The 14,069-nt window shown below is 36.4% G+C and overlaps 1 protein-coding gene across 2 annotated transcripts in view; it reads right to left on the bottom strand.

Moving 5' to 3' along the window:
* The window catches only part of LOC102687210 (protein unc-13 homolog C), a 141,985-nt gene that overhangs the window by 97,491 nt on the left and 30,425 nt on the right, over positions 1 to 14,069 (bottom strand). For both annotated transcript variants that reach the window (XM_069190521.1, XM_069190522.1), the window contains exons 6-9: positions 13,624 to 13,695; positions 8,115 to 8,334; positions 5,729 to 5,956; positions 1,539 to 1,680 (exon numbers count right to left, since the gene is read on the bottom strand). In XM_069190521.1, coding sequence (XP_069046622.1) covers positions 1,539 to 1,680; positions 5,729 to 5,956; positions 8,115 to 8,334; positions 13,624 to 13,695 — 662 coding nt within the window. The remainder of the gene's footprint in view (positions 1 to 1,538; positions 1,681 to 5,728; positions 5,957 to 8,114; positions 8,335 to 13,623; positions 13,696 to 14,069) is intronic.

Genomic DNA, 14,069 nt, shown 5'->3' with positions numbered 1-14,069 from the left:
TGTCCAAGGTTGCACTGGTCATATGGAGAGAATAAATTGTTTTAAAAGAAGAAGAAAAAAAAGAGCGGCTTTCAAGTTTAATTTTTTTAAATCAGGTTGTATAACTTTAGACAAAATAAGCATTTTTTCACAAATCACTCAAACTAAATTTGGAAATTACTGTACATTTTGATGCTCAATATAGCAGAATGCAGCATCATACATTTCAATGTTATTGACATTATATTACATATAAAAAACAGACAGAGTGCTTATTTGTAAAGAGGTGATCACCAGGGAATAATATAAATCTATACAGTGTTGAACAGCGGATGTCTGAGTGATTCAGACTGTCCTTGGCCGCCACTACTAAACCCTTTCATTCTGTATGACTTGCAATTAACATTGAATTGTCGAAAGAATAAAAGTCCTCCATAACAAAATCAGTAACTGATTGCTTCTTCTTGTAACACATTCTAACAGCTCCCCAGACACTTCTCTCTCTACTGTCTAACAAAAACCAAACCAACCAACAAAGAAAGTCACACAGAATGCTGAACTGTAAAACAAGAGACCAGAGAATATCTGATAAGTAGCTTACAACCTAAACTCAGGACTGCAAGATAAGGAAATAAATATTTTATGTTTTATAACCACTTGCCATGATAAATTAAAGAATTACAAATCCAGGGACTGAAAAACATTTTAATCTTAGGAATCTGATGGTGTTATGAAATATATATAAACACAAAATCTAGATTGTATCACTGCATGACACTCCGAAAAGGAGATGCTATTGCATGACAATTGCTAAAATCTTTAAAAATAATAACCTAAAGAGAAGACAAATTCTGGGGCACAAAGTCTATAAAGATCAGGTCACCTCTTACAGGTTGTCAAAAAATATATAGACCATGAAGAATTAAAGAGTCTGCATTTTAAAAAAAACTTTTAAATGGAAAGGACATGAATACTTTATGTCCGTTGTGTTTTTATTTCTTTGGATTTCATAAAGTACATGCATTATGAATAGGCATGCTGTCTTGGTATGATATTCTCGCTGCAGGAAAATTTACGTTCAATTACTCCACTCTGCAGAATTGTGTTTTTCAAATGACTGAGGTGGACTCGGGATACAAAAGGCAATGCAGTTAACTTCAAAAGCATGAAAAGAAATGTTCCAGTTTTCTTATAGTGGAAGCCATAAATCCGACAAATGGCTCTTCATTGCATTCCTCATTTTCAGACTTCCAAGCACTGTCTTACCATGAACACTCTCACAATTATAAAGTTGCCTTTGAAAATAAATAGGCAATCAGTCATGATGGGGAAAAAAGTGCTTGGAGGTGTTCGTAAAGGCAGATTTTGAAAATCACCAATCTGAACATTATTATTTTAAAATTAAATGTTTCATAATCAGTCATATACATATATATAATATATTGTAATTGTTTTGTTCAGTATTTTACAATTCATTTTTTCCTTTTGTGCTCAAATATTTGATTTTACAACATTTTTACCTGAATGAACAAAACGAAACGATGAACAGATATACTTACAAGTGGAATTTTTCATCCCAGACAGGGTTGAGGTTACCAAAGATGGTTTTTGTTCTCCTTTTGGTCTTGCCAACTTGCACAGTAACATATGGATCACTGGAGCCTGTCTTGTCCTTGGCCTGTAAGCCCTGAGCGCACAGGACTGTGAATGAGAGACGATGTTACAACAGACCCTGAGAAAATCAGTTGCTGGTGGTTCAAACTGACCTAAAGGGGTTTCACTTTTTTCTTTACAGAAAAAAAAACTGCCAATGATATCTCCTCAAAATGTTCTTAGTACCTCAAGAAGAAATATGGCAATGATAATCACACACGGTATTTTTGCAAAGTGACAAAAGTTTAGCTGGAGTACACCAAAGTTCTTCAACAAATGAATCTACAGTATGAGAGAGGATTAACAGACACATTAAATTGTAATAGTGTGGCTGTAGAATTTCATCCCTATCCTCTAATAGGAGAGAATCTGATTTCATTCATTATATATATTTATGTAAATATGGTATGCCACATCGAGCAGTTATTACTGTTTACATGTATCTATAATGAAAATAGTGTGGTCGTGGGAATAACTTATTTTTAGCAAAGCCATAAAAAACCACAACAGGTGCAGCCAAATGATGCTGCAATTCGATTTCTGCCTTGCTGGGCTCTGTTGCCATGGAGACCACAGCAGAGCTGCACACCTGGTGAACATCATGATGGAAACCAATACCCTGGCTGTCCTCTACACCAGATTAGAGCGGGAGATTACTGGTGGAAACCAGAATTGATTTAAATCGTCTTCCTTTCCTCTTTATGGAACAGAACAATACAATCCCCCTTAGCTCAAAACAAGCATTTGATTTTGTTACAGTGACACCAGACATGCCCCTTTACAGCATAATTTTACTTTTTGGCTCTCCAATACAGCTTGTGAATAAGCTGTTTGCAAGACCTCAGGTTCAGAACACACAGGTGTTCAGTATTATGTACCAGCAGAAGACACTTCCAATCCTTTCAATATGTTTGTTACAGGACATGTAGTGTACAGCTGATGGGTTGAAACACATCTTACAGAGACAGGGAGTTGCCAATTTATCTTGTGAGATTTTTATCTGAACAGAAACTAAAGGCAGATGGCTGCTTTCACGTCAGCTTTAATAGCACAGGGCTCAAAGCAACCTTGAGAAAATGGGAAATTACACATTCTTGTGGATTGAGTGAAACAGCAGAGCCTCAATACAATAAACAGCACGGTCAATATGGCTCTCCAAATAATATTCCTTTCTTAAAAATAGTAAATTAGTCACACTGAAAAGGTTTCTCTTTGAGATCACACAGCAGAAGTGCAACTCCTTGGTGGCAAAAATCTCTAAACAAGAAGTATATCAGCAATGTCAAACCTGTGGCCCTTTTTAAGGGGTCTGCTGTATGGTTTGCTTGCTGTTATATAAAGTGGTTTATTCCATGTTGAAAAAAAGAAGAAAGAAAACATAACGAAACGTTGTGTTTTTTTTGTTCTTTTTTTCAGCATGGAATAAACCTATTACTTGTTCCTTTGCAGCCTACTCATGCTAACGTAGCTACCCACCTCAACTATTATATAAAGTGGCCCTATACTATTTTATTTAGCATGGTTTTGTACATGTACATGATCTGAATCAGATGATATACTATAAAACGGATGACACAAGGACATGTGTGAGGTATGCCTACATGCATGAACCTCTGTGTCGAAACTGCACTGCACACAAGTATTAAGTGGAGGCATGATGAAAAAAAGAAAAGTAGACAAAGAAAGCAGGCTGCTTCAAAAACGACAGGAAAAGGGGTACTCATTTGGCGATCACAAAGAAAACGTCATTTTTTTAGGGTGGAAAAGAAAATATTTCAGTGCTGAAAGAAATTCACGTGACGCACCGTAATGAAACAAAGAGAAATATGGAACACTGAGAAAGAAAGAAGACAGGAAAAAGAGCCGAGCTGCAGGAAACCTTGGATTTCCGAAAGGCAGGATTAAACAAGGGGTGGCATAGTGGCACAGTAGTTAGCACTGCTGCGTCGCACTGCTGGAGCCCTGGGTTCGAATTTGGACCTTGGGTGCTATTTGTGTGGAGTTTTTACGTTCAGCCAATGTTCCTGGTTTCTTCTGGGTGATCTGTTCACTCCCCACAATCCAAAGACATACTGTACTGTACTCGTAGGTTAATTGTCTGTAGGTTAAGCGTGTGTGCCTTGCGATCCAGGGTGTGTCTCACTTTGTGACTATTACCTGCCGGAAAAGGTTCAAGCTTCCTCGTGACCCTTAATAATAATAATTCTTTACACTTGTATAGCACTTTTCTGGAGACTGTGCAGCCCCACCTAAATGATGTGACAGCCATAGTGCGCCAGAACGCACAGCCCACATCAGCTATCAGTGGGGAGGAGAACAGAGTGATGAAGCCAATTCAGAGATGGGAATTATTAGAAGGCCAATGGGAAATTTGGCCAGGATGCCGGGGTAACACCCCTAATCTTTTCGAAAAACATCCTGGGATTTTTAATGACCACAGAGAGTTAGGGTCTCACTTTTACTGTAGATCTCATCCGAAGGACAGTGCCTTTGTTCCCCTCACTATACTGGGGCATTACGTCCCATCCAGACTACAGGATGAGCACCCCCTACTGGCCTATCTATTACTTCTTCCAGCAGCAACCTTAGTTTTTCCCAGGAGGTCTCCCATCCAGTTACTGACCAGGCTCACACCTGCTGAGCTTCAATGGGTTGCCAGTTGTGAGTTGCAAGGTGATAAGGCTGTTGGCATACAGCTTGTATTGTATGTATGAAAGTCCTTGTATGAGAACAAGCGATCAGAAAAAGGATGGGTGGATGATTAAAGGCAATGACAGGAAAATGATGCAGTTAAAGCGAGCTAACTAACTGCAAAAGCATTAAAGGATTTTTTTTTTCATGAGGCACTGCATGTTTAAGCCATGGGTATTGTTTTAAACAAAAAGAGATGTGAATTTGTTAATGTCAGCCTTTCAAGAAATACTGCAGCTGAGTGAATGATCTAGCTGCCAATATTCAAGATCAGCTCCTTGAAAAATCAAGACAGTTTGTGGCATTTAGTCTTGCTGTTGATGTCAGCACTGATATTGCTGATATGGCTCAGTTAGGACTTTCATCAGCAGTGTGGATGCAGATCTGAAAGCTATGGAAGTACAGTACTTCTGAATGCTCTGAAACCTGAAAGTAAGCAGTGTATGAATACCATTGGAATTCTGGCGAGAATTAAAAGCTTTCTTAATCAATGCAACACCTTCCATGTGTGGTGAAACAAACAAACAAATAGGGGGTGAATTAAATAGGAAGGTATAACATACACCACCTTATTATATCAAGAAGCTTTTGTGAGAAATTACTGAAAATGGAAACTGTTACAGCTGTGGTTGCTAAATGTGTCAAAAAGGGCAAAAGGCAAGAATCACAGGGAGTTTCAGACATTCCTATCGGAGAAGTCTGACTTGGTCGGTAATGAGCAGTTTCACAGGCATCTGCCCATCACATTCCTACAGCTCTGCCCTCAGGCTGTATGGGTTATGTCAATAACTGGCAGCACATACAGTACTTCAATCACCTTAAAGATCGTGGGTGAATGACGAACAATAGCATTTTTTACTGAAGATCGTACTGGATCACAAGACATGGTTCCTGTCATCAACAAACTGGTCTTAAACCTTTTCAAGTGTCTTCAGAGAAACATGATGTAGGGCTGAGCAAACCATTAAGATTGTACAGTTGGTAGCATAGAAAAAATAGGAGCACCTACTGTAGGTTGCCTGGGAATGTACTGGTCAAGATTCACATACAATGGAAGATTAATGTAACTCTTAAGCTTCTTATGAATTTGCTCATTTGAAAAACAATGTCATTTGAAAATCAAGTCCTTGTTTCACCTATTTTCTCTTGGTTCTCTTAGATATTTATTTTATACTCTTCAGTGTGAGGGTCATAAAAGATTCTTCTGCTCCTTGAAACAAAGAAACTATAATTCAGATATGGCCTGCCACATGCATTATATTCTTTTACAGCCAGGATCAATTCTGATCTTGAGAAAATGCTTCAGACCTGTTTCTTGCTGGGTGTTGTGAAGGTGATGCTGTATTTGTAGCCAAAGTCTCTCAGAGGGCCTTCAATTTTTTAAGGTTAAGATAAAAGTGGGTACCTGTAATGGTGATTTTGGCCGACCATTTTGATGTGCCTTCCAATACACTCTGCTTTGCTGTTTTCAAGTGCTGTGAAAAGTCCTCCTTTGATATCTGAAACATATCCTGAATCAGCTCAAACACCTCCGGTCTGTTCCTCTCTCTGATTTTCATCCTCTCCTTCATTGCCATGATGATGTTTTGGGTTTTGTCCTCTGCCCCATGCTTGGAGCTTTTTTCTGCAGCCCCTATAGGAGAGAAAAAAAAACTTATTCAGACACACCAAAGTCTGAATAAAGTATTTTAGCAGCATATTTTCGTTTCACCGCAGCTATTTACAAAAAAGTTACTTTAAAAATGACACTGAATTGTTTGGATCTGGCTGAATATAAGCAAAAACTATCACTTTACTGAATGGAACTGTTACAATCAATCCCTGATACCTTTTATATGAAAGGCTCAATTAGCTAATCATATACAGTATACGTCATAAGCACCTTTTTAGTGTTCATCAAGCAAGTAGGTAACAAACATCTTTTAAGCAACTAATGAACTGTAAGTCTTAATTTAAACAGTCAAAAAATATTTCAGAAAGAATAAGAAATGAGATTCCCTCTGCACAGTAGTTTGATTCATGTTTAACTTGGCTCATGTTTTTGACTTACACCTCCTGGAGTTTGCATGTTTTTCCTGCACTCGGATTGGTTTTCCCTGGGTACTTTGCTTTCTTTCCACAGTCCAAAGACATGCTATCTACAGTAGGTTAATTAGTATTCTAAATAGTCCTTAGTATGCATGTATGATCAAATGTGTGTGCATTCCCTGTAAAGGACCGGTATTCCCATCCAGGGTGAAGTAGTGCTTTGGGCCTGTGCCTGAAACAGACTTATATACAAGAGTGTTTAGCACAAAAAAAGTTTTAAGCATGTGAAAAAATAACCAACATTTTAGCATCTGGTTCCAGGCCCTTCAGATAACTCGGAAGCTAATGTTCAATTATTTTATACAAAACCAGTGATTTATTTTATTTCCCAAATGATATAGGTAAAAAGATCCTTCTTTTGATATAGAACTAAATCGTTTTATTCTATCAGAGAAACATCTCAATGCAGAACTAATTACCTCTTCTCATTTATTCTAGAGCTCCCTTTAACAGCCTACTGTATCTCTCAAGTGTACTTCAAACAAGAAACTCAGTAAAGAAGGAAAAAGATGCATCACAGCAATAAAAAAAAACACTTGGGTTCCATAAGTAATATTAAAGTAGCAGCCTCCACTTATCCCTCAATGAATAATCGACTACCAGAATTCCACTGCTTGACCTACCCAGCAAAAGTCTATTGTTTTTATTTAAATTTTTGCATCTGTATAGACTGTAGCAGAAAGAAAAATAGCAGAACCACCATTTGCAAAGTACAGAAAAAATAACAGGAATTCATAGTGTCATAATAACAGTTGATTTATGGATATACTAAGAGTGAGATTCCAGCATTATTTTTTCTATCACAAACTCTTAACCAACAAAATACCTTGAGAAACTAGACCAGTGTCTGAACTCAAGCTATTTCATGTATTGGAATCACGTATAAGACAAGCACAAAACTTTTAAAATATTTGCTATATCGCTTTTAACATAATGTCAGCACCATTAACTTTTAGGACAGAGTACCCAATAAATTAACATTACTATTTTGAAATAAGACACAGATATATGTAGACACTGTACTATATGTAGAAACTACTAGGCTATAACAGTACAAAATAGAAACTACTATTACTTATATTTTTTAATCACAGATCATGGTGTACTGTATGATAAACAATTGTTTAAAGAAATATACATTCTTGATGAGTTTAGGTAAAAACATACAACCTATGATGTATAAATCAATAATAAATATGCTATAATAGAGGCAAAAATCAGTATGGACTAGGGTTAAAGGTTTTCTGCAAACAAAATAGAGAACATCTTGTTGCAGCAAGTTCTTGAATGTGCTTGAATGGTGCTCTTGCAATGTGAATAATTGTATATAAAGCATCTAATTCATTTTATTACTTTATGCAGATCAAAATAAAATGGATCTTCAGAATCTTGATGAAATTCTATTGAAAAGGTCAGATTCAGCTGCAGCTGTGTCTTTTCCGGCAGAGTGCTCTGTGACATATTCCCTTACAAATCCGACTTCCTGACAAATGGTCTCTAACAAACCATTTCTGTGCCACTTAGACTGCAGTAAAAATGACACTTACAATGCATGAACTCTTGTTAGCATGCTTTTGGATTCCTTATAGACCAGCTATATTTAGCTGTATATGTAAATAGAGGACAGCTCTTCACATTCCTCTTTGAACAGGTGACAGACCAGTTTGCAACAAGCCAGAAGCAAGATTACATAAAATACTCACGCTGTAAACAGTCAGCATTTAGGAGATCCTGGCATTTTTCGTGACATTTGACACCACATTCGGTGCAGCGCATACCCTGCCTGGCAATTCCCCACAGTAGGCCCTCACATTCATAGCAGTAGGTGGGAGTTGTTGCTGTCCAGACTTCAAAGTTGTGAGGTGTGGTTGATGAAATTGGATAAATTAAGGCTTGCAATGTTTTCTTGAAGACGTGCAGTTTCTGAAATAAGAGAAGATTAAATGAAGAATGTTACCTTCTTCCACACAATATCATGTGGTTGTACAAGTACTGTACAAGGCAGTGCAAGGGTATAGCTCTTTATTGGTGGTATACAGAGATCCTATTTTCCAAGACATAAGCTACATAAAATGGTCTTTTCCCAGGAAAAATAAACTTTTCAGAGATTTCAATCCGCTCTCTCTGGCTCTTTACATTGAAGATAGGAACAGCATTTGAAATTATTTTACTACAAGTTGAAACAGAAAGAAAAGAACTTTAATAATAAGTGTCTCCAAATACCACCACGATGATACTGTATATAAGTAAAATGCTGTAAAATGCTTGAATACTTGTTCAAGTCTATGTGAACTTGAAACTTTTAGAATCTCATTTACTCTACAGTATATGGATTGTTATGTTTTCTTTTTTCACTTTCACGTCCCATAATGCCTACCCTCCAATATTTTCCTTTTGACTCAATGAAGACCACAGAATTTAATTTAGTCCCTTAAACTGCTTTAACAATAGCGATACCTATTTCCAGTGGATGAAATGATGTACCTATTAAGGTTTATTAGTTTAAATTCTAATGGGGTATTGGCAGAAGCAGTTCTTAAGAGATGTACAGTACTGTATAATGTATATACTACAGTAGATACACTATATACTGTATACCTAATCAAAACCAGAGTTTGTGAAATACAGTACAGTACGTTTAAGCCTTAGGGCAAATATGAAGAGGAGTCTCATTAACAAGGCATACAGTATATAAACAGATGTATAGTAAAACCAAATAATAACACGAGCCATTGGTGAAACACTTAGTGGAACATAGTGGCACTGTAAATAAGTATACAGCATTTATCATAAGATTTATAAATAGTATTACCAGAATATATTAATGTTATAAACTGCTCTCTGTTATCATGCCTTGTAAAGTAATATACAAAGTCTTAATAGGCACCAGTAGATGTGGGACTGCACTTTGTGTAGATTAATGCTTGTGGGGGTGTGATTTGTTTCTTGTTAGTAAATAAAAACACAAACAGCAAATGCTTCAGAGAGGCAGAAGGCATCCGATCCACTGCCAAATTGTTACAGTGCAGCCAGTGACATAATTGAATGAATCACCCAATAAGCACAAAGATTTAAAATGACTCCCTTCTTAATCCAAGGGAATTTAGACAAACCAGATGTCAATGTGTTATCCGCTAACTTCATAGTTCAGCAAATTGCCCCAGTGAGGAGCTCTCTCCAACAGATTAAAGGGAACTGAGCCATTTTGTATCTGCAGTAAGAAGTGAAGGCTAACACAAACTCTCAAGAGGCTGCAGCATATTTCAACTCCCTACACAGATAGTCAGACAAAAGAAAAACCTTTCATACCTAGAACATTTTCAGGTCACATCTAACATTTACCAGAAAACAAAACAATAACGGTAACCATGCAGCAGCCAAATCTGATCTGCACATATCCAGTGAAGTTCATCAATATTTAATCTGAAAATGAACTGTAAAATATCAATACAGCCATAATTATTTTTTGTTTACTGCCCCCAACACGTACATACTGTATCCAAGACAAAAACATGTGTAAATAAAAGCTTCCATTGCGTTGTGAGAGAAACTGGCATTTTCACAAATTACATTTATTTAAATTTGCAAGCTCTGTCAATAGAGCACAAGGCCACGAGAGAAATGTTTTTATTAAAAACTAATAAAAAACATTAAGCGAGACAAGGGCGCAGTACAGAACCTGGTACATTTTCCCCAGGTGGCTTGACAGCTTCAGTTCCAGTTACGGATTTTATTCTTAACAACTGAAGTAAATGTCAGAGAGTCGTGTCCTGTACCTCATACATAAATGACTGATCTGCTGTACTTACAAAAACTGATGGATACCAAAAATACAGTGAGACCATGGCCGTGTACCAATATGCACACTTGCGGTATGCTCCCTTCATATGCGCGTTCTCGCTCAAGTCTGCATGGATGTTCCATTTCTAAATTCGTGTTCACAAGGGTGCTCCGAGAGCCCCCAATGCACCCCTCATACAGCCCTCTCTGAGGTCCGCATCGGGGCAGACTTAGCTGAAGGGAATTACCCCCCAGTTCCTCGCAGAGTTGTGACGTTTCATGTTCTAGTTTATCAAATCGGAGAGAAGTCGCCATGGGGAATAAAATATTCAAGTACGGTATTAGTAAAATTTAACTTTCTTAAAGTTTTAAAACTCGTAATATTTTACTTATATAATATTTTAGATTCATACTGTATGTACTGTATTTTTGGTACGAAGTTTTGACATAAAGCTTTTATTTCGTCACCTCTTTTGACTGGTGAATATTCATTTACCTGCCGTGTATTTTGTACACGGAATATTTAATAGCACATGTATTTAATAGTACAAAGCTTGAGGTATTGCCAAGTTTACCTTGTTTAGTTTACTTTGAATGAACGTGAATGAACACGTTATGTTCCTCCTGCTGTCGGGGTTGTACTGGGACAGACGACATGAAATGCATTTAGTAGTACAAACCTTTAAATAAACAGATAGTTTTCTATCTAACAGTTTTGAGTCGAGCCTTCTGAAAAATGAGTTAACACGATGTTTCACTACTTCTGTGCAAGGACAGATGAGATGAAGTTCAATTTCATCAAACTGCGAGCGGAGAATGAAACATTCTTAAAAATATATACAGTACAGTATATATATGCCAGCATGCAGTTAGCTACTGGGAAAAAAAGATTCAATCACTGACAGCATTTTGACCCTAAGCCTTGTAACCAGCGAGTGCTGGTTTTTATTTTTAAAAACTTTTTTAATATTCGCGCGCTTGGAGTCCACACTTGCGCTACGTCACAGAAGTGCGGACTTTGAGTAAGTGTTTAGGACTCGGTATGAGTTTAATTTTTATTTTAGTAATTGAATGTAAACATTTTTTTCTATAGTTGTACTATTAGGTGTTGTAATACACACCTATAACACAGCTGTCTCAGTAGTCGTGCTTCTTCGTGGACCAAGACAATAAAAACATTTAGAATTCAGTATGGACAACGAAATGTACTTAATCACAATTTAGTGAGGGTAATAAAACACCAGTGCCTTGTAGAAGCTTAAGAATTTTTTTTTTATTGTGGCAATAACAATGAGGAGTCTATGATGCCTTTCAACTAACAGAACTAGATACATAAAAAAAATCAAAGCAGACTTTCCTGTTACTAAGGAGCATAAATTGTATATTAAAGGTTGAAGAAGAAAAATAATACAAGCTGAGGATAATCCACAACAGATGTACAGTAAACAAGTACACAAGAGGTGAATTCATTGTTAACTAGTCTTTTACTGCAAAGATTATACACATACTGTATACAGTACACTACAGAATCCAGTTGTACAGCTGTACCAGTATTAATATTGCAAAAATAAACTAATAGTATTTATAAGCAATCTCAGAATGACATGTTAAATTATAATTTGTCAAATTGACTTAGATAACACTGAAAATTGCATTTTGGACAGCATACAGTACTTAGCATATCAGAAAGCACAGGTGCAGTATATCTACTGTAAATCTTGAGCGCTTATGATCTACTTGCAGTATCTTGCCAACACTGATATTCCTGTACTTAGTTTTCCTCATTAATTATGTGATCTTTTTTTCTATGGGAGATTACTGTGGCTCACATTGGGCTCAATGTGGATATGTCACTCTAAACTATTAACATATTTAACATATGGCTCAATTTGTTTGAACATGTTGGATAGGAATTCCTTGCAGGGATGCTGTGTTCTGTACTTAATGCAGTGAATAACATGTTGACATCTGGTTGTCCTAAAGTCACATTTAAATGCTACTTCAAATTGTAATAGAGTGCCATCATCATCCATACTGGCTACAAGATCTGCCAACATCTTTGCTTGTTTGGGACCTTGTTTTTTTAAGTACCATCAACTTCAATACCCGCATATACTGCATCTACGGTTTAAAGCCTCTCCATTAACTAATTAACTAAATGAAGTATCAACTAATTGATACTACATATCACTAACAACCACAAAAAACAAAATCAAAGACTGCAACAGCAACAAAAGTATGTTTTCCAGCAAAAGAGGGCAAGCTACGGTATATAATTTATTTTTTATATAATCCATTAATATGGTCCACTCTACTTTGCTTTAATCCTGCAAACGCTAGCACAAGCATTATAGACAAGCAAAGGGAGCTATAGTAGTATTGCATCAGATGGAAATACAGATTGAGGGCTCAAGAATTCCAGACAAACAAGCACAAAAATACAATGAGAATTTCTCAGTTTTTATTTTTTCTACAAACTTAATCTTCAACAAGAGAATGGCTGTTCCTGTAGGGATTTCATGTACACACAACAAATCAGTGGGTAAGAGCAGATAAAAGCTTAAAAATAAAAAAATACAAATATCACATTAGCTAGCCATATACTGTTTCTTGTTAGAAAAGACAGGGTTTCCTTCATTGAAAGAGCCTCAGAACATCTTGTTCTAAAAAATGTATTATGGGGTTATCTGTAATTCATTAAACTCTGTATTTTATTAAGATTGGGAAAGGGGATTAGAATTAATTAAGGCAAGTTCTTCTGGAGGACATAGAACAGGAAGGCACACTTCATTGATTAAGGCCTTTAGCTTCCTGAAATTTATTACTACACTCTAAGCCTGTATACTGTACATATAACATAAAGAAAAATGTATTCAGGCTGAGATTAAACCAAGTAAAAAAAACGCTAAACAAAACTGAAAAGCATAGGAAACAAATTAGATGATAACAGATATCAGCTGACAACTATTGCTTCCAGCTTTTAAAACAAAGGGCTATATGGCTAATACGTAATACATCATTTGATACAATAATTAATATACAAATCGCACAGTTTTACCAGTTTAACCATTTTACCAGCTTAGTTTGACCATTTACAGTATATTTAGGCTATACCTTGTTAATGCGTTCAATCAGTACTGAAGAAATGGTTCCCCACACAGTTTATACATGTATGTTGTATAGTGCACTTGTATTTTACCGTATACATATCACATAAGATACTTTCAGTCTCAGGCTATGGGTTTAACATCAGTCACTTTGAATTTGTCTTATTTTTAATTTTTTTCACCCATACAATAGCAGTCTGTAGTATGCATTTATGCGTAGAACATTTCATTAGTTACACAGTGTTGCTTCCTGTTAGCAATAAACTTGCTGATTTGTGGGTGATTCATATTGGAATGGTACAGTATATAATGCATAAACACTCACCAGGTCTTCATTGTTTAAGGTAGATCTGGTCACAAGGGCAAATGATATGCCTGTCTTTCGAGCAGCCAAAGTCTGTAAACAGATAAACAGTCCTTATTCACTACCCAACCAGAACTGCGAAAGCACTCCAAGAACAATTATGGAGAACTGACATTACAGAAATTCTTATTTTAATTGTTTTTTTTATCATTTCACAGATTTGATGAAGGTAGCAGGTTGAGTATTTTTAAGTTAGCTTTTAAAGAAAACTGTGTGTGGTCAAATGAGTAATTGAAGCAAGTATTGGTGCACGGCAGATGCAGGGCAAAGGTCCTGTGATGTCCAATACAAAGTAATATTAAGCAAACCTGACTCAGACTGAATGTATGCTATTATTAAAGGTGATGGTAAAAATGGTTGGAAGTCACCTACAATAGGGGGGTGTACAGTAATACCACACAAACAAC

The sequence above is a fragment of the Lepisosteus oculatus genome, chromosome 5, assembly GCF_040954835.1.
Source record: "Lepisosteus oculatus isolate fLepOcu1 chromosome 5, fLepOcu1.hap2, whole genome shotgun sequence".
In the NCBI taxonomy this organism is placed as follows: Eukaryota; Metazoa; Chordata; class Actinopteri; order Semionotiformes; family Lepisosteidae; genus Lepisosteus; species Lepisosteus oculatus.
The sequence above is the reverse complement of the archived record's forward strand: the minus strand, read 5'-3'. Positions and strand labels throughout refer to the sequence as shown.